Source organism: Planococcus citri, chromosome 4, assembly GCF_950023065.1.
Source record: "Planococcus citri chromosome 4, ihPlaCitr1.1, whole genome shotgun sequence".
In the NCBI taxonomy this organism is placed as follows: domain Eukaryota; kingdom Metazoa; phylum Arthropoda; class Insecta; order Hemiptera; family Pseudococcidae; genus Planococcus; species Planococcus citri.
In genome coordinates, this window is record NC_088680.1 from 19336407 (window position 1) to 19360167 (window position 23761).

The 23761-nt window shown below is 35.1% G+C and overlaps 7 protein-coding genes across 9 annotated transcripts in view; 3 read left to right on the forward strand and 4 right to left on the reverse strand.

The window, feature by feature from the left end:
• The window catches only part of LOC135843936 (SLIT-ROBO Rho GTPase-activating protein 1-like), a 253737-nt gene extending 249610 nt beyond the window's left edge, over nucleotides 1-4127 (reverse strand). For both annotated transcript variants that reach the window (XM_065361993.1, XM_065361996.1), the window contains exon 1: nucleotides 3775-4127. In XM_065361993.1, the coding sequence (XP_065218065.1) occupies nucleotides 3775-3859 (85 nt within the window). In that variant the 5' untranslated portion in view covers nucleotides 3860-4127. The remainder of the gene's footprint in view (nucleotides 1-3774) is intronic.
• Nucleotides 4128-5356: 1229 nt separating this feature from the next.
• On the reverse strand, nucleotides 5357-9152 carry LOC135842495 (protein starmaker-like). Of its 2 annotated transcripts, none has more exons than XM_065359978.1 (8): nucleotides 8937-9152; nucleotides 8440-8519; nucleotides 8191-8364; nucleotides 8039-8123; nucleotides 7904-7966; nucleotides 7772-7814; nucleotides 7628-7701; nucleotides 5357-7520 (listed from the first exon to the last, which is right to left on the reverse strand). In XM_065359978.1, exons 2-8 carry the CDS (start codon nucleotides 8503-8505, stop codon nucleotides 5818-5820), a joined length of 2208 nt encoding a protein of 735 aa, XP_065216050.1. In that variant the 5' UTR covers nucleotides 8506-8519; nucleotides 8937-9152; the 3' UTR covers nucleotides 5357-5817. The 2 variants fall into 2 exon arrangements, with proteins under 2 accessions (XP_065216050.1, XP_065216049.1); XM_065359977.1 differs by having other exon boundaries at nucleotides 8933-9152.
• Nucleotides 9153-9242: 90 nt separating this feature from the next.
• RpL13 (ribosomal protein L13) lies at nucleotides 9243-10793 on the forward strand. Its single transcript, XM_065359979.1, has 5 exons — nucleotides 9243-9401; nucleotides 9656-9920; nucleotides 9989-10165; nucleotides 10234-10365; nucleotides 10590-10793. Exons 2-5 carry the CDS (start codon nucleotides 9675-9677, stop codon nucleotides 10713-10715), a joined length of 681 nt encoding a protein of 226 aa, XP_065216051.1. The 5' UTR covers nucleotides 9243-9401; nucleotides 9656-9674; the 3' UTR covers nucleotides 10716-10793.
• Nucleotides 10794-13947: 3154 nt separating this feature from the next.
• On the forward strand, nucleotides 13948-14921 carry LOC135842459 (deoxyuridine 5'-triphosphate nucleotidohydrolase-like). The gene is made up of 4 exons (XM_065359931.1): nucleotides 13948-14258; nucleotides 14327-14463; nucleotides 14539-14684; nucleotides 14760-14921. Exons 1-4 carry the CDS (start codon nucleotides 14146-14148, stop codon nucleotides 14814-14816), a joined length of 453 nt encoding a protein of 150 aa, XP_065216003.1. The 5' UTR covers nucleotides 13948-14145; the 3' UTR covers nucleotides 14817-14921.
• Nucleotides 14922-14974: 53 nt separating this feature from the next.
• exu (exuperantia) lies at nucleotides 14975-17346 on the reverse strand. The gene is made up of 7 exons (XM_065359929.1): nucleotides 17205-17346; nucleotides 16997-17110; nucleotides 16566-16861; nucleotides 16333-16484; nucleotides 16078-16261; nucleotides 15709-16002; nucleotides 14975-15630 (listed from the first exon to the last, which is right to left on the reverse strand). The coding sequence occupies exons 3-7, from the start codon at nucleotides 16857-16859 to the stop codon at nucleotides 15307-15309; spliced, it is 1248 nt and encodes a 415-aa protein (XP_065216001.1). The 5' UTR covers nucleotides 16860-16861; nucleotides 16997-17110; nucleotides 17205-17346; the 3' UTR covers nucleotides 14975-15306.
• A 116-nt stretch (nucleotides 17347-17462) lies between these two features.
• Nucleotides 17463-18436, forward strand: RpII15 (RNA polymerase II subunit RpII15). The gene is made up of 5 exons (XM_065359932.1): nucleotides 17463-17661; nucleotides 17744-17798; nucleotides 17872-17945; nucleotides 18020-18146; nucleotides 18226-18436. Exons 1-5 carry the CDS (start codon nucleotides 17585-17587, stop codon nucleotides 18286-18288), a joined length of 396 nt encoding a protein of 131 aa, XP_065216004.1. The 5' UTR covers nucleotides 17463-17584; the 3' UTR covers nucleotides 18289-18436.
• LOC135842457 (armadillo repeat-containing protein 6 homolog) lies at nucleotides 18302-20580 on the reverse strand. Its single transcript, XM_065359928.1, has 8 exons — nucleotides 20314-20580; nucleotides 19954-20245; nucleotides 19743-19879; nucleotides 19461-19668; nucleotides 19250-19395; nucleotides 19056-19175; nucleotides 18832-18981; nucleotides 18302-18760 (listed from the first exon to the last, which is right to left on the reverse strand). Exons 1-8 carry the CDS (start codon nucleotides 20428-20430, stop codon nucleotides 18548-18550), a joined length of 1383 nt encoding a protein of 460 aa, XP_065216000.1. The 5' UTR covers nucleotides 20431-20580; the 3' UTR covers nucleotides 18302-18547.
• Between the last annotated feature and the right edge of the window lie 3181 nt (nucleotides 20581-23761).

A 23761-nucleotide genomic window follows, 5' to 3' on the forward strand; every position in this document is an offset into this window, starting at 1 on the left:
TGCTGCAAAATAATTTCAATACGCTACGAAGTGAACTGCAGGTGGATTTTAAGTCTTTTTGGAACCTCCAGCAAATTTTTAAAACTAGAAATTTCCCCAGAATTTTATCAAACGGAGATAACATCATCTGAAGACGACTTCAAGTGGATTTCAAGTCGTTTTGGAGCCTCCAGCGACATTTTGAAAAGTTGTATGGCGTTTTTTGGAAAATTAAAATTTCCAAAAAGTAGCTGGAGACTCCAAAATGATTCGAATCAACTGAAGTCGTCTTTAGAGAGTCTTAAAATTGAAGTGCAGAGTAAACTTCGGCTTTCCATCTCCGTTCGTTGAAATTTTGGGGAAATTTCGAGTTTCAAAAATCTGCTGGAGGCTCCAGTAATTTTCAAAAAGTCGCTGGAGGCTCCAAAACGACTCAAAATCCACCTGAAGCTGACTTCGTAACGTATTGAAATTATTTTGCAGAATGAATTTCGGCTTTCCAACTTCATTTTGATGACATTTTGTGGGAATTTCGAGTTCTAAAAATCTGCTGGAGGCTTCAGAACTGCTCAAAACGGTTTGAAACAGTTTCCAATCGATTTGGCATGTTGAAAATAGGGTATATAGCTCGAATTTCAGCTTTCTTGATCAATTAAGTAAAATTTTGATTTTTCCCCTCATTTTTGGCCTAAATTTGATTTTCAAAAATTCACCAAAAATCGGAAAAGGCACTTTAGCACTTGAAATTCTGACAGGTGATGAACTTTTGCCTGATCTTTCGATCTGCCTTTGTACGGTTTAAAAAAATTCGTGCAAGTCCTATGTTGGAACGCAAAATCTGCGATTTCGGCTGACTTGTTAATCAAAATGGCCGCCATCTTGTAAGTAGGGCCCCTTTTTTTTTAGGACAAAGGCTAGAATGCTACAGATGTTCCCTGGGACTCCTCCTTTAAGAAAGAAATTGTCCTGGAGGATCGAGGGGGAGGGGTACAATAGATCCTTATGCGGGCTCCCCGACTTAATTTTTGAAAATTCAACTAAGTATTAACCAAAACTTTGTAAAAGTAACTGAGTACGAGCCTTGAATATTGCAAAAGTAAACAAAGCTCCCTTTCCCCTCCACCCATAAGAACTAGAGACACTCTAATGATGATTCTCTTGATTATTTATTGGTAAATGAACTTGTATACAATGTAGATGGGAAAATACGTAACAAAATCAATAAACATCACATGTGCTTCGAAACTTTGGTCGCATTGACATGGAATGATTAGATTGAGGGACTGAGAGATACCCTCGTCGTAAGTTCAAAATTTCTGACACAAGTCCACTTATATCAACCTTGAATGATCAGATATCAAACTAAATGAAACCAGCCTTTCAATTTGGCATTCGAAAGAAGGAAAGTTATATCATTTCTACAATTCAAGTAGAAACCCTATTTCAAATTCAGAAAAATACATCAATTTGCAACAAAATTATACAGATTCAAAACGTAAGTAATCTTGAATTATAAAAATATGAAAAAATCTAGTAGGTATTTTAGCTGAGTCACGTGCAAAGAATTATGCAACGTAACATTTCAGTGAAAATATCGATGGCAATAAACATCGAAAAATGATGAAAATGACCCCTTTGCATTTTCGAATCGCATACCAGAAATTTCAATGGAAAAAAAGTGATGAATATTTTTTCAAAAATCAATTCTGATGTCAGATTGATGACATTTTATTGCCAATTCATTCAAAGGCGAGGTGTAAGAAGAAACGTAGCCGAAAAAATTGCAAGATCACGAGCAAGGCAAAATTTAACCTACTATCATTGATGGTCAATTCAGAATCAGGAATAATTCTTGGAAAATTCTCAATCAATCAATCAACCAATCCAGAAGAAAATTCGACCCAGTAACAAAATCGCAATTCACAACTCAGCCCACTGAAAACTTATCAATTCTATGACACTTTCAAACCAAAATTCGTAATCCTCCTCAAATTCCACCACTCAATTCCCTCACTTCGTCTCACTTTTCAAACTAAATTTATTCATAGTTCCAAATACTAAAAGTAAACACCTTCATTTTCATACTTTCCCCATCAAAGTATTAACCTTCTATCACCCCTCAACTCATCCAGAACTGTCGGAATCGTCGCAACTGGCACATAATCTATTCAATAATAAAATACCCATCACGATAGACGATAGGGTGAAAAATGCTTTAAAAAATCAATACCGAAACATTACTAAATATATCGAGAAAGCCTACCTACGTTTAAACGAGGTATCGAGTACCTTCGATAAAATTAACTTCCGAATCCAACCTCAAAGGAAAGAAACCAAAATGAAAATCCTTTTAACCTGATCTCTAACACAAAAAAAAAAGAAAAAGAAAAATACCCACAAGTCAGATTGCTTTTTCAAAAGACCTACAGTAATCGAATTTAGTTTCCGTACCTTCACCACCACAGAAATGATGTGAACTGCTCCGAGATAAACTCAAAACTTCAGCTCATACAGTCAAGTCGAGAGTTTAATGGACAATCAAAAGAGCAGAGATGTGAATCAGAACGCATCAATTATTCTTTCATACTACGAGCTTATTACACGAAGTGACATTAATCAAACACATGCATGTCTCGTACGTACAACCATACCACTTTAAACAGGAAAAGGCAAATAATAGGATAAATTCATTTAGTTAAATCATCGTTCTTCGTTCATCGAACGGAAGTTTTCTATAAAAAACGTATCAACTAAAATAATACAAGTAAAAAAGAAGAGGAAAAAAAATTTCGGGTGAAAAATAGCTCTTGCAACACTTCCAACTTCCAAGTCGAAGTCCGGGTGTTCGAGACGTTCACGTGGGTACTTGGAATGGTGAAAGGGATTAGAGTAGAGGAAGAGGGATGTGTATAAAAGAGCGCCAGAATTTACCCTTCTTCGAGACGACGACGAGTGTGTGTACAGAAAGGCGAAACCACCTCGGTGTATAGAATACTCTTTTCGGAGACTACATTCTTTCTATTATTATTATCATCATCGAAAAACATATGGCATTTTTTCGTAGTACACGCAGCAGGGTAGCTTCAGCCTTCAGTAGTTCAAATGCTCGTACAGTACAATGCTACCAGTTATGAAATTTATTACCCGGTGATTCGATCAAAGTTTACGTCAAACTTTGGTAATCGTTCACCTCTGTGAACTTTCAGACTTTCACCGGTCAGTGGTGGTCACCCTTAGATCGGAACCGGTTCAAAATTCAACGTTGAATCTGCAAACTGAACGAAATTGCTGCAACTTTGGAACAGTTGAGAGTTAGTTTCACGTATGCGAATTTTCACGACGATGTTCGTACTTCGTAAATCTAAATTTAGTTCAAATCGGATATGGATATACGCACATGTGTTAACGCTCATATGCAAATAGTTTTCAAAAGAGAACACTACCTACGGTGACAGGAAGAATAAAAACACGTAATAAAATGCTTTTAAGATGGTACTCGTTGGTGTGAAATTAACCACACCGATCGACAGTCGAGTTAAAAATAAAGACATTTCGGTATCGTCTACAGTACAGTACTCTTATCAGTATTTGTCTTCGGTTTTATTTACTCGTTATTAATTACACATCAATAATACGAGTTCGGTTCTTCTATAATAACTACGTACTATATAAGATGTTAGAAGAAACCGCAACCAGAGATTAGATTCTACAAATTGAGTATTACTCATTCATATTGGCGCGATACGACTACGATCGTAAATCAAAATGGAGTCAGAATGATCTGCGAACACTTACTGTTAAAATAAATCAGCTTCCTCGTCGATCCTAATCTTTTAATAGGTGATTTAACTCCCAAACTGATCGGTTCTTCTTCATCCATTTGAAATCCGTGTAAAAGCACAAAACACAACCGAAGAGAATGAAAAAAACCCCAACTCACCGGAAACTTTTCGAACACGAACGCGATTTGCACCGAACGACGAATTCACATTGATGCGAAAAAGGTAATTAAATATAAGTTGAATTAGTTAATACACAATTACGAAAACAAAGGTTCTATTTAAAAAATTAATAATTTCGCATTACGTTGCCGCCACACACTACTATTCCCAGCAGACATCCCATAAACATGATACTCGAACATAAACATACAAGTTGCCGCTTTCACAAATCCGCTACAACAACGAGGAGAGGGGATGATTAATGCGTCTTGTGAAACGCTCTCTGTTGGGAATCTCGCGAATCAATCAAATAGGTAGGTACCTATTCGGAGGGAAAATGTGGAATGTGCTGCTTGCAGACAAAGATTGAATGCTGAATTGCTGAATTTTTTCATTTTTTTTAGCTGCTGTATGAATTTATGGAATATGGAATCGAAAATGATGGTCTTTTTACCACATTTATCGTCAGAAACATCTTCAATGCACAATGATTCTCAAATAGTAACAACTTTACAATAATTACAGACTGCTAACCAAACCAATTTGAAACTAGATAACGAAAAATCAAAATCAACGAACTTGATGGAATTATTAATTATTTGGATTCTACTTCGAGTCTTTGAACTTTGAAGAGATTTCTCCTGTTTCGGCTGTTTCTAGTCTCTTTTATTTGTTCGAAATGATAAGAAATGCATTACAAACACTTTGAAGAACTCTTTTCAGAACGAACACGTTCGTTTTGTTGCATGATTCATGATTACCAAACATCATCGCAAAACAATAGCCTCATGGAACTGATCTTATTATTGATTTCAAATTCAATCGAACATTTTTTCTCAACAAATAATATCAATTAACACTTTTCAGAACAGAACAGGTTAATCACTCCGAACCCTAATCACAGACTGCTAACCAATTTGAAACTTGATAACGAAAAATCAAAATCAACGAACTTGATGAAATTATTTGGATTCTACTTGAGTCTTTGAACTTTGAAGGGATTTCTCCTGTCTCTAGTCTCTATTATTTGTTCGAAATAATAAGAAATGCATTACAAACACTTTGAAGAACTCTTTTCAGAACGAACACGTTCGCTTCGTTGCATGATTCATGATAACCAAACATTACCGCATTAGCTTCATGGAACTAATATTATTGGTTTCAATCGAACACTTTTTTTCAACAAATATCAATTAACACTTTTCACAACAGAACAGGTTAATCACTCCGAACCGGAATCGAAAGATGACTAATCATTAATCCTGAAATTTCAACACAGTTCGTTGTAAAAGACATAAAAATTCGTCGAAAATGTTCGATCGTTCGTAATCGCACTAATTTTCCGTCTCGTGGTTTTCAAAAAGGAGAAGTTACTCGAACAACGCATCATAAGCACGATGAAATATAACAAATCAAGTTATAAAAATGCACACAAATCAAATAAAGATGTTTAATCGAGAACAGTAGCGAACAAAATGAACTCTGTTTACAACTTGAGTACACATAAAGCAGATGGTAAAATATTAATATCACGTATACGAAATTTGTCGCCACATGTATCGCAAAATAGTCGTTGAATGGAATAAATACAGTGTCTCGTTCGTTACAAAATATCAACTAGGATCCTCAAATAATTTTTTTTTCAACTTTTAACAAAACGCAGAACAATTTCAATCTTCAACTTTGAGTAACAAAAGGAGGTGAGAGTAAAATAAGCATCTCACAATTCAACTACAAACTTGATAACCTCAGCCTGGCTTCATTATCCCCTCATCACCCGCATTAACTTCGACTACATTCAGTCTTGAAACAAGATCACCATTCTATAAATGTGATCAGTTCAGTTCGGCAAAAGTTGACAATTTTTTCCTCGATTACGTCAACAATAATATTACCATCAATCATCGTCAGTTATATCGATAAGACACGAAACATTTTCATCTGGTACTCCGATATCCAAAAGTGATACGGATGTGTGATCATTCGACTGATGAACTTGGTCGCTGGGTTCATCATCATCGTCATCGTCATCTATTTCACCTTCTTCCTTATCGCTAGCTGGAGAATCGCTCGTTTTTTTAGGTTTACTGGTTATTTTAGGCTGGGATTGTGCTAATGTCTTAGGCTGAGATTGTGTCACTTTCTTAGGCTCAGGTTCGGCTATTTTTTTGCTAAGTTGATCGCTTTTCTGTTTAGTTTCATCTAATAACTTCAACAACTGTAATTGATCAACGCTACCTTCTTCTACTCGTTTCAATTCGGAAATCAAAGGGTTCTCTGGTTGGGAATCTTGTTGAGGTGGTTGTGGTTGTTGTTGTTGTTGCTGCTGCTGTTGTTCTTCTTGTTTTTGCTTCAACATTCTAGCGAATCTCATTCGTTTACGTATATTAGCGCATAGTTTACTGTTTTGAATTATCTCCTTGACGCCTTTACTTTCGGCCCATCGTTCGGGCCAAGTCAAATCACCTTCGGAGGTACTAGGTTCAGATGTGAGGTCAATTTGAGCGATTTCGTTTTCGGTGGTGTCTTTTTGAGCAGGTTCTTTCGAGGTGGAGTCATTATTAGGAGTTTCTTCGGTAGAAAGATCACTAACTGAGTTGTTTTTAGTTGATTCTGTGGAAGGAGGGCTTTTCTTGGGCGGTTCTTTCGTGGAAAGATCACTAGTTGAGTTGCTTTTAGGTGGTTCCTTCGAAGGAGGACTCTTGTTGGATGATTCTTTCTCAGGGGAGGTATTTTTAGGTGGATCTTTCTCACGAGAATTTTTTTTCGATGGTTCTTTCTCAGAAGAGGTATCCTTAGATGATTCCTTCTCAGGAGGGCTCTTCTTGGACGTTTCTTTTTCAGATTTTTTCTTAGACGATTCTTTGTCAGAAGAACTGTTTTTGCGTTGTTCTTTTTCAGCAGAGTTCTTCTTAGAAGATTCGTTTTCGTTCGATTTGGAAACATTATCCGATTCCAAGTCGATCTGATCATCAGCATCATCGAGAATAATAATAGCAACATCGTCGTCGATTACTTCAACGTCAAAGGAATCTGATTCGTCAACAGGATCTTCAGTCGAAGTGTTGGCTTTTTCAGAACTTTGGTTTTCTTTCGATTCAGGATCCTGTTTCACCTCGGAGGTCGATTCGAGGGTCTGCTTCGCTTTGGAAGTTGATTCGATGGCGACCTCGGTGGCAGCTTCGGGAGCGTTTTTAGAGGTTGACTCGAGAGCACTGGTGTTGGCTTCTAAAAGAGCTCGGATGGCTCGAGCTCGCATTTCTAATTCTAAAATTTCTAATAGACTTTTGCCTTTTTTCGAGTCAACGAGAACACTGCCTTCTTCGGTCGTGTCTTCTTTATCGGAGCTTTCGCTGCTCGAATCGTTTTTGGCTTTTTTCGATTTCTCTTTAGAATGTTTATGTTTAGGTTTTGCTTTCGTTTCTGGTTTCTTTTTCGAGCGTTTTTCATCTTTTTTCTTCTTCTTTTTGACGATTATTTCGTCGTCGGAAATTTCGATGAGACTGGGTGATCGTTCGACTTTGATTTTCTTGCTAGGTTTTCCATGCAGTTTGGATTTATCAGCGCGTTTTTTCGACGTGTTCGGGTGAGTTTTTTTATCTATAGCAGAATTAAAAATTCACAGGATTAGAGAGAATCAAAATGTAAATTAAATTGTCGATGTGAGTTGATCTATTGATTGATAGAATGAAATATTGTTGATTTACCTGGTATTAATGCATCGAGATCGTTTTTAGAAATTGTGATATCCAAAGTGTCATCGATTTCTTCGATATCGGATCTAAAATAAAACGTACATAATATAATTTTCGTAACGTGATACAACTATCGAAGGTGTACGAAATTCTTACTTAATTTGAGTACTACTAGTTATTTGAGGTTCTTCAGATGAATCTGTTGAAAAAAACAAACAAATAAACAATATTGATATATGCAACACTGAAAAGTATCGAAAGTTTTTAAAGATAAAAACAATATTGTACCTGAACCAAGAACTGAATTCGTAGTATCACTTTCCGAATCCGAAGAACTATTCAAATCACGACCTGATACAAATCATAAAGATCATTAGGAAATGTCTAATGCATTTTTCAACGATCAGCGAAAACTTTTAAAACCTTGTAGAGTAGCGTAAATCCGTTTCTTTGACATTCCCAACAAGTGAACTAAACAATCTGCTTTGATTTCTTCCAAGCTATAACCCTACAACGAGAAAAACATTAAAATGGAGCACTATTTAAAGCACCATATTCTGCACTTTTTCAATTACTTTTAAAGTAGGAGGAAGCATTTTCCTCAATTTTTCGTTTTTTATCACAGAAAACATTTCTTCGATCATTTTTTCTCGATCGTTGATGTAATAACCAATCGGGCGGATTTCTTTGGAAAAGTCAATATCTTCGTTATCCGAACCACTGAGATCATCGAGTTTACGTTCCGTTTCCTAAAAAAAATGAAAACTTATTGTATAATTGATTTTTCGGTTTATTCAATATATTTTATAGAAGGTGACAGTCACCTCTTTCTGTAGAGATCGCTTCAGATGAGATATTTTCTTTTGCCTGAATCTATCACTGCTTGCCATTTTTACTGGTTCATCTGAAATAAAGAACGAACGTTTAGTTGGAGAAGTAGCATGATTGGAGCATTTAAATAAACTATCGCTTTAAAATAAACACATAAACTGATCGTTCTATAGGTTATTGTCCAACAGACTCGCTTCGGACAGAACCCGGAACCGAATTCGTCAAATTTGCTCATCTGTAGTAATTTACTGTAGCACACCTGACTCAATCATTTTCAATCAAAAGAAAACGGTTTTAACTGGTGTGCAAATCGTTCCATAAGTTTTTCATTGTCCAACAGACTCGCTTCTGACAGAACCAAATTCGTCAAATTTGCTCATCTGTAGAGATTTAATGTAGCACACCTGACTCAATCATTTTCAATCAATAGAAAACGGTTTTAACGGATGTGCAAAAATGAAAAGAAAAGCATGTGAAGAGACTTACACACCGGAGAAGACACCACGATGAAGATGAAACCGATTCAATCATCACTCCTCCAATGCGCTCGTGAAGGGAAAGCTTCGGCAAGAAATCCAAAGTTGAAACTTTGATAGAAGTCTTCACGAATCATTTTTCGATAGTTTTTTGTAATTTCATGATTAAAACATCTTCAATGTGATGATAAAAATCAGAAAAAGTTGGAGTTTTGAACTTTTGAAACAAAAAGTTCTCAAAAGTTTTTCAAAAAAGTTTGAGTGGAAAAAATTTTATTTTTTTGGCTTTTCGTCTAAATTTTTCAGCCAGTTTATCTACTTTCAATGCTGCCTGTTTCCTACTTTCGTAAGAAAGCCAAAAAGATAAAGCCTGATTGATAAAATTCCACACACAATCACGCTTTGAGTTTTGAAGTGCCACGGCCATGTAAAAATTTTCTCAAATTTTACCTCAGTTTAATTATTTTATCGGAAAATACGTAAGTAAAATTTATGTATCTACATAATTTCACATCTAAGCTTTACTATGAACTAATTACCTCGCGATATTATCGTCGTGTATTCTTCCATTTCGTGTTTTTTCGTCATCAAAACACCAAAAACGTGCATTGAGCTGATTACCTATGACCGGCTCGTAGCTATCGTTGAAATCAATTACGAGCTTCTCTATCCTTATTTCGGTATCCATTTTTCATCTCTGTGGCATTACTAATTACTTCGTGTTACTTTACAGATCATACTAAAATCTAAGAATGGCGCCTAAGGGGAATAACCAGATTCCTAATGGCCATTTCCATAAAGACTGGCAGAAATATATCAAGACTTGGTTCAACCAACCTGCCAGAAAATTCCGTAGGCACAAGGCTCGTGTACAAAAAGCCAGATCCATCGCTCCGAAACCCGCAGCTGGACCTTTGAGACCAATTGTCCATTGCCCAACTGTACGTTATCACGCTAAAATTCGACCAGGACGTGGATTCACATTAGAAGAAATCAAAGTAAGTATTCCTGTAATTCAAAACACTCTTTTGTAGGATCAAGTATCCTAAATTGAGGTCATTTTCAGGCCGCAGGTTTAAATCCAGGATTCGCTCGTTCGGTCGGTATCGCTGTTGACCATCGTCGCCGCAACAAGTCAGTCGAATCATTACAAGTTAACGTTCAAAGATTGAAGGAATACAAATCGAAATTGATCATCTTCCCGAAACACGCTAACAAGAAATTAAGGAAAGACGAAGCTACCGTAAGTGTGCATCTATACATTCTAATCTAACTTTCGATCGGAAATTGATTGTTTATTTTCGTCCGTAGGAAGAAGAAAGGAAAGTAGCCACTCAATTGAAGGGAGAAGTATTACCAATTATCCAACTGAAGAAACTTGACAAACCCAGAGCTATTACTGCTGGCGAAAAACGATTCAATGCTTTCTCTGTAGTGAAACAGGTACCGTTTGCAATTATTTTATTTCGCACATTTAAAAACTACCTTCGATTGTCATTCTCTTATGGCAGTGGTTCGAATCGTAGTGTCATAGGTGTGCTACATAAACTGATCGAAATTCGTGTTGTTTTGGTTATATGATTTAACCACGATAGCAATTTCGTTCTACATTTTATCTTCTGTTTTGATTATCTTGATTTGATTTTAATGGTTGTTATTCGTTGTAGGCTCGTGATGACGCTAAATTATTCGGTATCCGAGAGAAAAAGGCGAAAGAAGCTGCTGAAAACCCCGAATACGCCAAGAAACTGGCTGCTGAAAAAGCTTCCAAGAAGAAAGGAAAGAAGAAATAAACATTGATGTGAACCTTCGTTTTTTATATTTTAATTAAACTGATTAATAAGAAAAAATATTAAATGTGTTTGATTTTATTCTGATTTTGATTGATACGATTTGATTTGATGCGATTTCGTTGACATGATGAATATATCGTAAGGATAATTTGATGGGAAAATCGTGAAAATTTTCATCGATGAATTTTAATTTCAATATTATGTAGATTGAATTCGTTCCAAATTACGAAATAAAATATGAGTAACGAAGTTACTGCGTGATTGAAGAGATCGGATGGAATAGTGAATAGATTGTGCGAATCATTAGGTTTTAGGAAAATTGCGAATGGGTCCTAATTGAATTGATTAATAATTTAATCAGGTCGATGTAATCAAAAAGTTTAGCTTTCTCTCTGATCATAGACCAATACAATGTGAAATTGCTACAAATTGGCGCCACAGACACAAAAAGAAACTAACCGAGTCTAAAGACAAAACTAGAAACCACTGATCAAAAAAAGTACCTTATGGAGCTTAATAAAATGATTAAAGATACTGACGTTGAGAGGCTCTTAGCAGAGGGTTCAGTCGATGAGATTGATAACTGGGTGGAGGATAAACTAGTAAACTCTGGTTTAATGGTTAGAAATCTCCGAGGCATTGGGGAGGAAAGAGAGGTATCGGAAATGGGAACTGAACTCAAAACTTTGATTAAAAAAAGGGATAAGCTGAGGTATAAAAAAGAAAAAACGGGAATTGACAAAGTAGAGCTGAATGTACTGTGCAAACTAGTTAGGAGACTCTTGAGGGAAAAAAATAAAGAAAAAGAACAAAATATAATTTCGAAAATTCTAGATTCTTCAAAAAGCACAAAAAAAATAAACAAAGTGAGATCACTTGGTACCCAGTGGATCACATATATGTGTGATCAGGATGGTAATAGAAAATACTCCAGGAAAGAAATAAATAAAGTGGCAACCGAATTCTACAAAGAAATTTACAATTCAACAAACAATAATATAACAGTGCTAAAAACTGACCATCTGGAGGCACCAGCTCCTTTCCTCAGCTCAGAGGTGGAGGAAGTACTAAAAAATTTGAAAAATAACAAGGCCTCCGGAATTGATAATATTTCAAATGAACATCTAAAATTTGGGAAGGGACCCATATTGATAGACTTTTTGACAAAATTCTTTAATAAAATTCTTTATACTCAAACAATTCCAAAAAAATGGAAAGAATCAGAGATTATCTTAATTTACAAAAAAGGGGATAAGCACAAAATTGACAATTATCGACCAATAAGTTTGAGCCCCACTTTGGCCAAAGTTTTCTCAAAATTACTGGAGAATCGCATCAGGGAGGCTCTTCTACAGCAACAACCCTGTGAACAAGCGGGCTTTCGGAAGGGCTTCTCAACGTCAGATCATCTTTTCACGATCAACCAACTGATTGAAAAAAGTGCAGAATATCAAACAAACCTCCACCTCGCCTTTATTGACTTCAGAAAAGCCTTTGACTCCTTGGAACACCAGTTTTTGATAAATGCCATTAAAATTCAAGGTATACATCCTATCTATGTTAAATTAATTCAAGAAATGTACACACAATTGAAAGCAAAAATTAAGACTGATATAATGGGTGATTTATTTGACATTAAAAAAGGAGTAAAACAGGGGGACCCTCTATCTCCCATTCTATTCAGTGCAGCTCTGGAACAAATCTTTAGGAATTTATCTTGGGAAGGTATGGGGGTCAAAATTAATGGGGTATTTCTAAATAATTTACGATTTGCGGATGATATAGTCTTAGTTTCTGAAAAGCCTGAAGAGTTGATTATAATGCTATCGGACCTAGCAAAGACAAGTAGGGAGGCAGGGTTGATGATTAACTTGGGAAAAACAAAAATTATGTCCAAATGTACTTCCCTGGAAGAAGTCAAAATTGAGGGACAACATATTGAAAAAGTTGATGAAATTGTTTACCTTGGCCAAGTCATATCACTAGAAAACAGTATGGAAAAAGAAATCAACAATAGAATAGCAAGGGGTTGGGGTAAATTTTGGTCCTTAAAACATATTCTGAAGGGTCAATTTTCTACAAAAAATAAAAAAGAAATTTTTAACAGCTGTGTTGTACCAACTATAACCTACGGATCTCAGACTTGGACACTCACAAATAGTCTAATCTCAAAACTAAAGACAACACAGAATGCCATGGTCAGGTCAATGCTAGGGGTGTCGAGAAGGGAAAGAATTAGAACATCAGAAATTTATAATAAAATTAGGGGTCTAACTGATATAGTGTTTGATTGTAAAAGAAAAAAGTGGGAATGGGCAGGCCATATTAGTAGGGTAAAAGATGAGAGATGGGGGTATAAATTGCTACACTGGTTCCAGACTGGAATAAGAAGGCCTGGAAGGCAGAAGGCGAGGTGGACGGATGATATCACTGATCTTCTAAAACATAAATTTTTCGAGAGAGTAGCGGATAATCGGGTCGAATGGGCTCGGTTGAAGGAGACTTTTGCTCGACAGGGGGCTTGGCATCGGAGATGAACATTTGTATATGTAATTGCTTACCTGTATATTACGTGCCAATAAAAGTTTTTTGATTTGATTTTTGATTTGATTAAATGTGTTTGATTTTATTCTGATTTTGATTGATACGATTTGATTTGATGCGATTTCGTTGACATGATGAATATATCGTAAGGATAATTTGATGGGAAAATCGTGAAAATTTTCATCGATGAATTTTAATTTCAATATTATGTAGATTGAATTCGTTCCAAATTACGAAATAAAATATGAGTAACGAAGTTACTGCGTGATTGAAGAGATCGGATGGAATAGTGAATAGATTGTGCGAATCATTAGGTTTTAGGAAAATTGCGAATGGGTCCTAATTGAATTGATTAATAATTTAATCAGAGTAGAGGTCGAATTTGAAAATTTAGATTGAAGAAAGTTGAAAATTTTTGATCTACGCAATAGCAAAATAAGGAAAATACTAATAAATTCATAGAAGAGAACGTGGTTAGGACAAACTGTGTTGCCAAGTCGAACTTCGAAATCGAAACGTTTCAATTTCAAATACAATTTTTTCGAAAACTTCTATTTTTGTGAGAAAAGAATTTCTACGAATCATTTTCCACAAGTTGACCATTTTCAAAAATCACTCTCCCCCTGCATATTGATCTCTTGAAAAGATAAACTAAATTAACGCTTTCCAAAATTCCAACACAGCTTAATCATCTGTTCATCTAATCTTTTATCACCGGAATTGATTTACCCACTCCACAAAGACGAAAATCTACCAAAAAAATACTAAAAACTCCCGCGTAAAGTAGCATGAGAACAGTTTTCATTAAATGAACCTTCAAAATTTCATTTCTCATTAGTGTCCCCGTTGATTCAAGTCTGTTAAAACTTTCAAACATAGTTTCACGATGTTGGAAAACCAAGAAGACTCTCAATCTACTCTGCAATTCGCTCGTTTGAGTAAGAATGCTCTCACACCGACCAAAGGATCCGATAAAGCTGCCGGATACGACTTGAAAAGGTAATACTTTGTTAATAATTTTCTGCCTCATTGCATCGTTCATAATTCTCTCTGATCTTCACTCGCAGTGCTTACGATTACTGTGTCCCTGCTCGAGGTAAAGAATTGATCAAGACTGATTTGCAAATCGAGCTGCCATCCGGATGCTATGGACGGATTGCTCCTCGATCAGGATTAGCTTGGAAAAATTTCATCGACGTGGGAGGTAACGATGATCTATACGATTAATTAACAATTCTTTTGCTCAACTGCTTCTCTAAATTCATACATTTCTTCGTAGCCGGCGTGATCGACGAAGATTACAGAGGAAATGTAGGTGTTCTGTTATTCAACCATTCAGATAGTGATTTTCTAGTCAAGAAAGGCGATCGAGTAGCTCAGCTCATTTGCGAGAGAATATTCCATCCGAAATTGAAAGAAATACAAGTAAATTGATCACTTTTCGTCGAAACTTTCTCACCTCCAGTTCGGTGGTTTTATAATAAATTACGTTGATTTCAGAATTTGAGTGAAACTGATCGAGGTGCAGGAGGATTCGGCTCGACTGGTGTCAATTAAGATTGAAACACGATATCATCGCGTTTATCAATAAGTTACTGTATATTTTTCGATTTCTTTTCATTTTTTCATGTGCCACTGCTTCAATAAAACTATTCGTTCATCTTTCGCTACTAATTATTATATTCTTCGAACATGAAGTAAAAAAAACACAACACTAAATTTATCAAATTTTAATATAGTCAACAAAAAAGTAACTTTTTATAAAGAGATTTATAATATATAAAAAAATTAAGAGTAACTTGAATCAAAAAATTAAAGTTTCTTGAAGAATAGTAGAATATTTCAAAATGAAAATTTCAACAACCTCAATTGGAAAATAATCGAGAAATAAAAACTATAAATTTACAAACAAGGAAAAAAAAAGGAAAATAAAAAGAACACTTCGCGTTAGTTGAAAAAAAATTAGAGAATGTAAAAAAACAAATGGTAATTTAAACATTAACAATAAGTCTGTAAAATACGATGAAAAAAAAAAATACCGCGATTACTAATTCACTTTCACAGCGTTAGTTTCACTATGCACCGGCGTGATTATATCGTTATTAATCGTCAATTTGGACAACTCGGAATCAACGTCTGTCGGATTATTCTCGCATTCAGCGACCCCGACCTTAGATTCGCTTTCGTTACTCTCGTTACTCTTGGGCGAAACTTTGGAAGAGCTTCGGCGACCGAAACGGCTTTTCTTCTTAGGTTCGTCAGGTTTTTCGAAATGGTCGACGAGTAATTTGACTAACTCGGATTTATTTTTGTCGGTCATTTCGTCGCCGGTCAATTTATCATTGATTAGTTCTTCTAAAGCTTCTCGTCCCTGACAAAAAAAAAACACAAAATTAGGAATACTGCGAGTTTAAATAAAATGGATAGGGTGTATTATAGTGCATCTTACTTTAGACCAAGCAGTCTGTAACATATCGTAATCTACGTATGCGTCGACTAAACATTTACGCAACTGCAAGGCATTTCGTCTTTCCTGGTAAGTAGTCGAATTAAAGCCGAGGAATTGAGCGAAAATAGGTTTCAACGTATGTTGGCGACGTAACACGACTTGAAGTTCTTGCAAAACTTTCAATTCCGATTCGACTCCGGTGGTAAAAGGCAGTACAGTTTTGACGATTTCTAAATTAGGAGAAGCAGCACCACTGCCTATTTCGGAAGCACCGGCACATAAATGTTGAACGATCTAGAAACACACACGGAGTTGAAAAAAAAAATGTGTTGTTAGGGATGCGGTAGTAAGAGAGGGTGAGGTGCATACGTCATATGCCAGATGTGCGCGATCGCTAGCTCTGTGTATTTCAACGTTATCCTTATCTAGGAGTACTTTGGATAGAATTCTAATCGAAAACGAAACCATGGTTTGTTTACATTTTTCCTTGGCAAACGTGTGACAATCGACGAAACCTTTGACGATTTTCGAGAATCGATCTAACAGATCATACCTGCGAAAATGAAAAACACGTAGGTTAATTATCTCGAAATGTAAAATACTCAAATACTTAAATGCACTCACTTCAGTAAGGACTTAATCAGTAAATGAGGATTAAATTTATAACTTTCGTGGCAAATCAAAAGTACTCCTTTCTTGGCGCTTTCCTCGTTCACATGTTCGAGCCAATCGAGGAACTCAATTAACGCTGACACTTCGCTTTTGGTTTTCAACATCTGTGCAAATAAGCAGAAATGATTAATACGAATTCTAAGAAATGATTAGCACACAATGGAAATTGCACGATAAGCGAATACCTTATTACTAGTGGTATCTTTGATAATCCTATAAAAGCCAACAGTAACGATACGAATCATATGCCTTTTCTTAGCCACACTGGTCAAATCACCGTGCGGCATGATATAAAGCGAGAAATCACTATTCGGCGTGTATCCGGCAATATGGCAAATTTCGTCGAGTAATTTACGTCCTGTCGTGTCTAAATCCCATCCGACCAAGCAGTACTCGTCAAGTGGAACGTCACCGACAACGTTAACCGACTCTTCGGTTTTCTGAGGCGATGCACCATTATCCAAGTTTGATTCGACCATTTCTGCAACAAAATCACACTCTTTGAAAACACAACGATTCGAATGACCGGACAAACCGGCTTCGGTGAAATAGCGATCAATATGTGGATAACTATTTGCGAACGTTAAATGTACAAATATACAGAACTAATACGTACTTGTAGCTAAATTCACGTAATTAACTTAAAAACGACGCAGTACAAATACACGTGTATGAATTTAATTCAGTCAAGAATTCCTCGTAACGATTCGTTAATTGCACTATGCGTGCCCTAAATACAAACCAGAATAAATAATCAGTAATCGATTGAAAAGCTACATGAATGTGGAATATGACTACAGTTATAACCTAGAACTTGAACTTACTACAAAAACTCAGCATAATACAACAACTTCAAGTTTCGACAACCAGAACCATAAAAAAAATCGCAGGTTCGCAGATTACAAGAAAAAATTCAACATTCTGGAATTTCTATTTGCTACGTTGCCAAATATTACTTTTGAATACCTATTCGACGTTTTTTTCTTTACCTATCTTGATTTTCATGACGTCATTGTTTTCGCGCATGCGCATTTTTACGAATATCGTTTGACATACCTTACGTATTTGGAAAGTTGCTGGGAATGGGAAAAGTTGTTTTCGTTTTTCTTTTTTTTGATTTCAGATTTCTGATAAAAAAAATTAATGAGTGATTAATTTTTAATTTTCGACATTTATTTCCTATTTCGGCGATTAATCATTCAAAATGGTGCTTACAGTAACCTCTTACGAATCTCACGGTGAAGGGCCAGCTTTCGTCGGAATTCGTTTCTGTCAAGAATGGTGAGACTCATTTCAAGTTTTCATGTAGGCTATGAGACGATTACTTTCTCATAAAAATTACATCTTATCGTTGATTTTTCAGCAACAATATGTTATATCCGAAAGAAGACAAAGAAAACAAGAAACTTTTGTACGCTGTAAGTATCCATATTACTCACGAATGTTTCCTTTTTTATTGCTCTGTTGTTCATCTCACATTATAAATTACAGTGTAGAAATTGTGACCACAAACAAGACGCTGACAGCAACTGTATTTACGTCAACAAAATTATGCACGAAATCGAGTAAGTTACTCAATTCCTCCTATATTATTGATCGAAAACATGATTTACTCCTAATACAACCTTTTTTTCTTTAGTGAATTGACCCATATCGTAGCTGACGTAATCTCCGATCCGACTCTACCCAGAACTGAACAACATCCTTGCCCAAAATGTGGTCACCGAGAAGCGGTATTTTTCCAAGCCCAGACTAGACGAGCTGAAGTAAGTTATCGATCACCTTACCTCTGTTTTCTTCGATCTATTTTCACTAATATGTACTTCAATTTAATTCACTTTATAGGAGGAAATGAGATTGTATTATGTATGCACCAGCAGCTTCTGCTGCCATCGCTGGACGGAGTGAATAATATATTCGATTTATTTGTTAAGCTTTTTAATTATGATTAAGATTATTATTATTACAACACATACATAAAAAAAATTGTGATTATATATTAAATCAAGTGAAAAAAACGATTGTAAAAAAAATAAACGTTTGAAGCTAGTTGAAACGTTAGGAATTAATTTTAAAATATCACAAGGCTCAAAATGTAAGTAGTTGGTATTAAAGTACGATAATTTCGGTCGTATCTCACCGTACTGTGTTTCATTGTGCTAATTTTTCAATTTTCTATTCCTTTGCCTTCGCCAGTCCATATATCTTTGGATTCAACCTCAAATCCTAATACTCTCAGGGCTGTGTTTGCTTCGAAAACACAATCTTCGTGATTTTTCAAAATACTTCTGAGACAATCTTCGACGCCTAAGTTTAAGAAATCTGCGCCGAATTTTTCATTACCTTGGGATAGGTTCTTGATCAACCAACAGGCATTTTTCTGAAAATTATAACGAGTAAGAGTTAGGTGAATACCACAAGTACGAGTGTCTATATTAAATTAATACTTACAGCTATTTTTTTATTCTGAGGGTGTACTTTTAAACACTGTACGACTAATTCAGTAACATTGTTATCACGTAGTAGTTGACAATTATTAGCGTTTCTTAAACTCAACATTGACAAAGTAGTCAACCCTTGGCCGCACATTTTTTGAGAATTCTGAAAGGAAAAATTGATCAATATGATCACCAAGTACATTGAAATATTCAGGCAAAAATTCGCAGAATACTCACAGAGAATTTCTTAATAGTGGAAACTAAAATGGAAGGATCTATGACCTGCATTACTTTAGCTTTTACTTGATCATTTCCTGCTACTACCTTAATCAAACCTAAACACGATCTGCAAACATTCTGCAAAAAAGTAAACACCTAAATTAAAGAGAGGTCTGTCGACGTAGAAACATAGTATGTGAAAAATTCGTTACTTCATCTTCTAAGTAATCTAAAATGATATCTCGAAGCAATTCCAGGCCACCAGCGTCGGCAAAACTTTGACAAAATTCATTTCGAACGATGATAGCAACAAGGGCTTGTAATACAGACACCAAAACACGTTTATCCGATCTGAAATCTAAAAAGCATCAAGTCAGAATACTTTCTATTTTCCAGACGAATAAAAAAACTCAAAAAGCGTACTTTTTAAACGAACTATCAAAGGTTGTAAAAACTCTATCGATATTAGACAAGCGTGTTTGTGAGCATTAGGAATCTCCGCTCTGATATCATCGTTTACTACGAAGGTTTGGAATAATCTACATAACGATCGTAATACATCGGCAGAGATGGTATCCTTCTCTATGACATTTTTAATTGATAGAATAACGGTTTCGTTGTTCAGAAATCTCTGCAACAGATACAATAGAACCGAATCAATCATAATTCTAGTTACAGAATTGAGAATATGGTTGGATAATTTACCTCTCTATTTCGTTCATGTTTGATGCAGCATTCGACAGACCATCTCAGGACTAAATAGAGTATATCATCGTCAGACGGATTTTTCAAAGTATTCGCAACTATGCTGAATCCCTTATCATCCAATAAATCTGGATATCCTGTTCGTAAAATTCATCAATTAGACGACTATCGAGGTATACAATTTTACCAATTCAGTCAAGTTTTTATTTACCAGTCATCAACGAAACTAGAGCTTCGAAAAAAGCAACCTTAATCGATTTCTCCAAAGTCTCGTGTTTAATTATATGGTCAACTAGGGTGTCGTACAAGCCACACTGACCACCTAGGACTCGTTTTGCAATACCGCTATCTAATTCTTCCTTGATATCTTTAAGCAACGGAAGTAACTCAGGATCGCTGGGATTTTCTTCGATAACTTTCTTCAATTTGTTGATTTTTTCTTTGATTATCTCTACTTCGTTGGTCAGCAAGGAATTCGTAATTATGTTCTGTAAGCTGACACCCTACGAAAAATACTTCGTTTATAAGACAATCTTCTGTAAGTACTACGAACAAGGAAGCAGGAAATTACCTGAGATTCGAATTCCTGAATGGCACTTTCTACTGCCTCCGAAGTGGACATGGAAAATTCTTCGATGTTTTCTTTGACAGCATCGTCGAAGGTTTGTTGAGAGATTTTTTTAGACATTTTACGATTTGAAAATCAGATTATAACACTGAACTGGCCGAATAACCGCTACAATTGATCGAATTTATGGTGAAAAATTACAATTTGTGATGGATTTTTTTTTTTATTTAAAAAAATTGGAGTTCAAAAACCTCAGATGTCAACATCAAAGATTGCAAGGTTACAATTATATTATCAATGTGAAGATGACGTCACACTGATTATTTCGATTTTCACAGGGATTTCCAGCCAGCCACAGAGGTGTAACGATTACGATTATAATCGATTATCTCCGATTAATAATCGCCGATTATTTATAATCGGCCGTAATCGATTAATCGCCGATTAATCGGACCTTTGGGTAATTTTTTTAAATTAATCCAAATCTTGATTTTATGTCTTCCTTTTGGTTTTAATTTGTTATTTGATGTTTCATATTTCCATTTTCTCTTTAATCCTTTCATTACAATTACTTTTTGAGTAAAAAAATGAAAATGAAAATTGTTCAGATAATGGTTCAGAAAACATTTATGGCGATGACTGACGTCACTCAATTCCAACCAATCATGGAACAGCAAATTTTTTCGGCCGAATAATCGCCGATTAATCGATTATCCTCCGATTAGTCCGATTATTTTGGGACGAAATGATCGATGCAGCATCGATTATAATCGTTACACCTCTGGCCAGCCAACAGCTAAAAGCCAAAAGCTAATAGCTGATGCAAGCTAATGGTATTTAAGCCAATAGCCAAAAGCTGGCTTAATGAAAAATTGCCAGCCAATAGCTAATAGCCAAAAGCTAATGAACTTGGGAGTGATTTTCAAATTTTTCAATTTTTTAAAAATTTTTTCTCAGATTTAATTCAGTGTTGGCGTCCCGTAACGGTAACTGTAACGAAAAATGAAAATAACGAAATTTTTTCCGTTACAGGTAACGGAACTGTAACGAAAACGTTATTTTGATCATGTGATGTTGTGTAACTGAAACGTAACGTAACGATATTTTTCTGAAAGTAACGTAACAAAAAACAGAAAAATTTCGTTACCTTTTTTGTTATTTTTTTAGTTACAAATTACAAAAGAAACCCTTAAAAAAACTCTAATTTGTGAGTAATTTTAGCTGTAGCTATGAAAATTTGAAGTGAAGTCAAAAAAATGAATTTTCAGTGTTTTCATTTGTCTGATTTTGAGTGCGGTAACGTTATATTTTTCGTTACACTGGTATTTGAACCTTCTTGTTTCGTTATTTTCGTTATTTTTGTCACATTTTTTCCGCCACAAATGCATTTTACATCAAAATATACGTTGAAAAAACATTTCTGTAACGAAAAAAGTGTAACGGAAATAACGAAAATAACGTAACGAAAAAATGTAAATACCGGTGTAACGAAAAATACTGTTACAGCAATTTTTTTGTTACAAAATACCATAATGAAAAACGTAACTAAAAAAATATCAATTTTGTAACGTAACGAAATAACGGAACGAAAAAAAATATCGTTATGGCCAACACTGATTTAATTTTTTTTCACTCGTGACTCACGTCTTACACTCACTGACACCATCACTCGTGACTCACGTCTTACACTCACTGACACCACAGAAATGAAAATTGTCCTTTTAATAATCGTCTACACGTCATAACGAGTATTTTGAGGGGTCACATGTATTTTTGTTTTCGTAAGCCAAAAGCCAGCCAATCGTCAGCGTCGACAATGAAATTTTGCCAGCCAATAGCCAGCTTTATTTAAGCTAATGAAAATCAAGCTAAAAGCTGATAGCCAAAAGCTAATCGATGATTGGCTGGAAATCCCTGATTTTCAACTAATCAAAAAATCATCTCCAGTTTCATTTCAATTTTCAAATTTTATTATTTTGAAAAAATATATCCACTAAGCTTTTGAGTTTTGATTAAGGGTAAGGTAAGGGACAAGGGTAGAAATTGATGACTTGATTACAAAAATAGCCCTTGGCAGCGATGAAAATGAAAATGAAAAACAAGCAAGACAAAAAATGAAAAAACCACTGTAAACTAGTAAAGACTAAAGTCCTAAGAGGCTGAGACTTATTCGTATTATTCATCAATTGAGTAGTCAGAATCAGAACTCTGAGTAGAGTAGTTCCTGTTGCTCTCAGAAAAACTTTTGGAAACTTTGGTAGGCTATAAAAAATTAAAAATATAGATGCAAGTATCCAAACAATGCAGTGGAGACTGGAGAAAAGCACCTCCCCAAGTTTTTTCAAATTGACAAGGGCTATTTTGTAATCAAGTCGTCATTCAGCTCTGTATTATTTTTTCTGAATCTCGTGAAAAAATGAAACTAATCCCAAGCAAACAATATATTATATCACATAGCGTTGGTCCGTTGAATGAATCTTTGTTATAAGATCTTCGTTAGTGCTTGGTTGGTAGTAGAGTACAATAATTGCATATGTATGTGTGAACAATTTCTCACTTTTTCATTCAATTTTCATCTCTTTCAAGTTTCAACAATCCTAAAAATTACTCGAGTTTCATATTGAGATTCTTTCCAGTTTCCATTTTTATAAGAAAATAGGTGGGACATAAGGACAAAACTTTTCTCAATATTTTTGTGAGCCCAAGTCGTGTAATTTTCATTTTTGTATCAGATTTTCTAAATTTTGAATTTTCCACTTTTCACTATATATTTCTACCTTTTATCATTTATGTAGGTATTTATGCAAATTTAAAATGTATTATAGATGATGATTTCTATTCTATCTTGCTTCACCTGTCTTTTTTTCATTAGTCGATTAGTGAGATTTACTGTTTTTCTCAACGCTTCTGATTTACCCTGAAAAAATAAAATTGAATTACTCATGCACAATTGCACACTCAAGATTTTTTTCTATTTTTTACTGAATTTTTTCCACATTTCACAAGATTAGAAAAAATTTTGAAGCAAATATTCGGTCGTTTTTAGAAGAAAAAACTAACTTTTCCTTGTGATTTTTTGTATTTTTTTATTGTGGAGTCAACTCAACTCATCAAATTTCTATATGTATTTTTCATTTTTCAAATTCAAATGTATCGAATACGATTCTCCTGCAAAAATACTCATTATGCAACCTATAAAACATCAAAGAGCTCGAACTCGACAGCCTAGACAGCCTAGATCCAAATTTACACAGAACGAATGAAGTACGTTGATATTTCGATAGATAGCGCCACACGCTCATTCAAAATTGAGATTCGAAATTTATTGAAGCTATTGTTCGGTTTCGAGACCAACTTTTTCGCTAATAATGTCGAAATATTGCTATCTTATGCTGAAATAATGTTGTTTTTAGTAAATTACAAGAATTTTCATTCCTGGAAATTGGTAGAG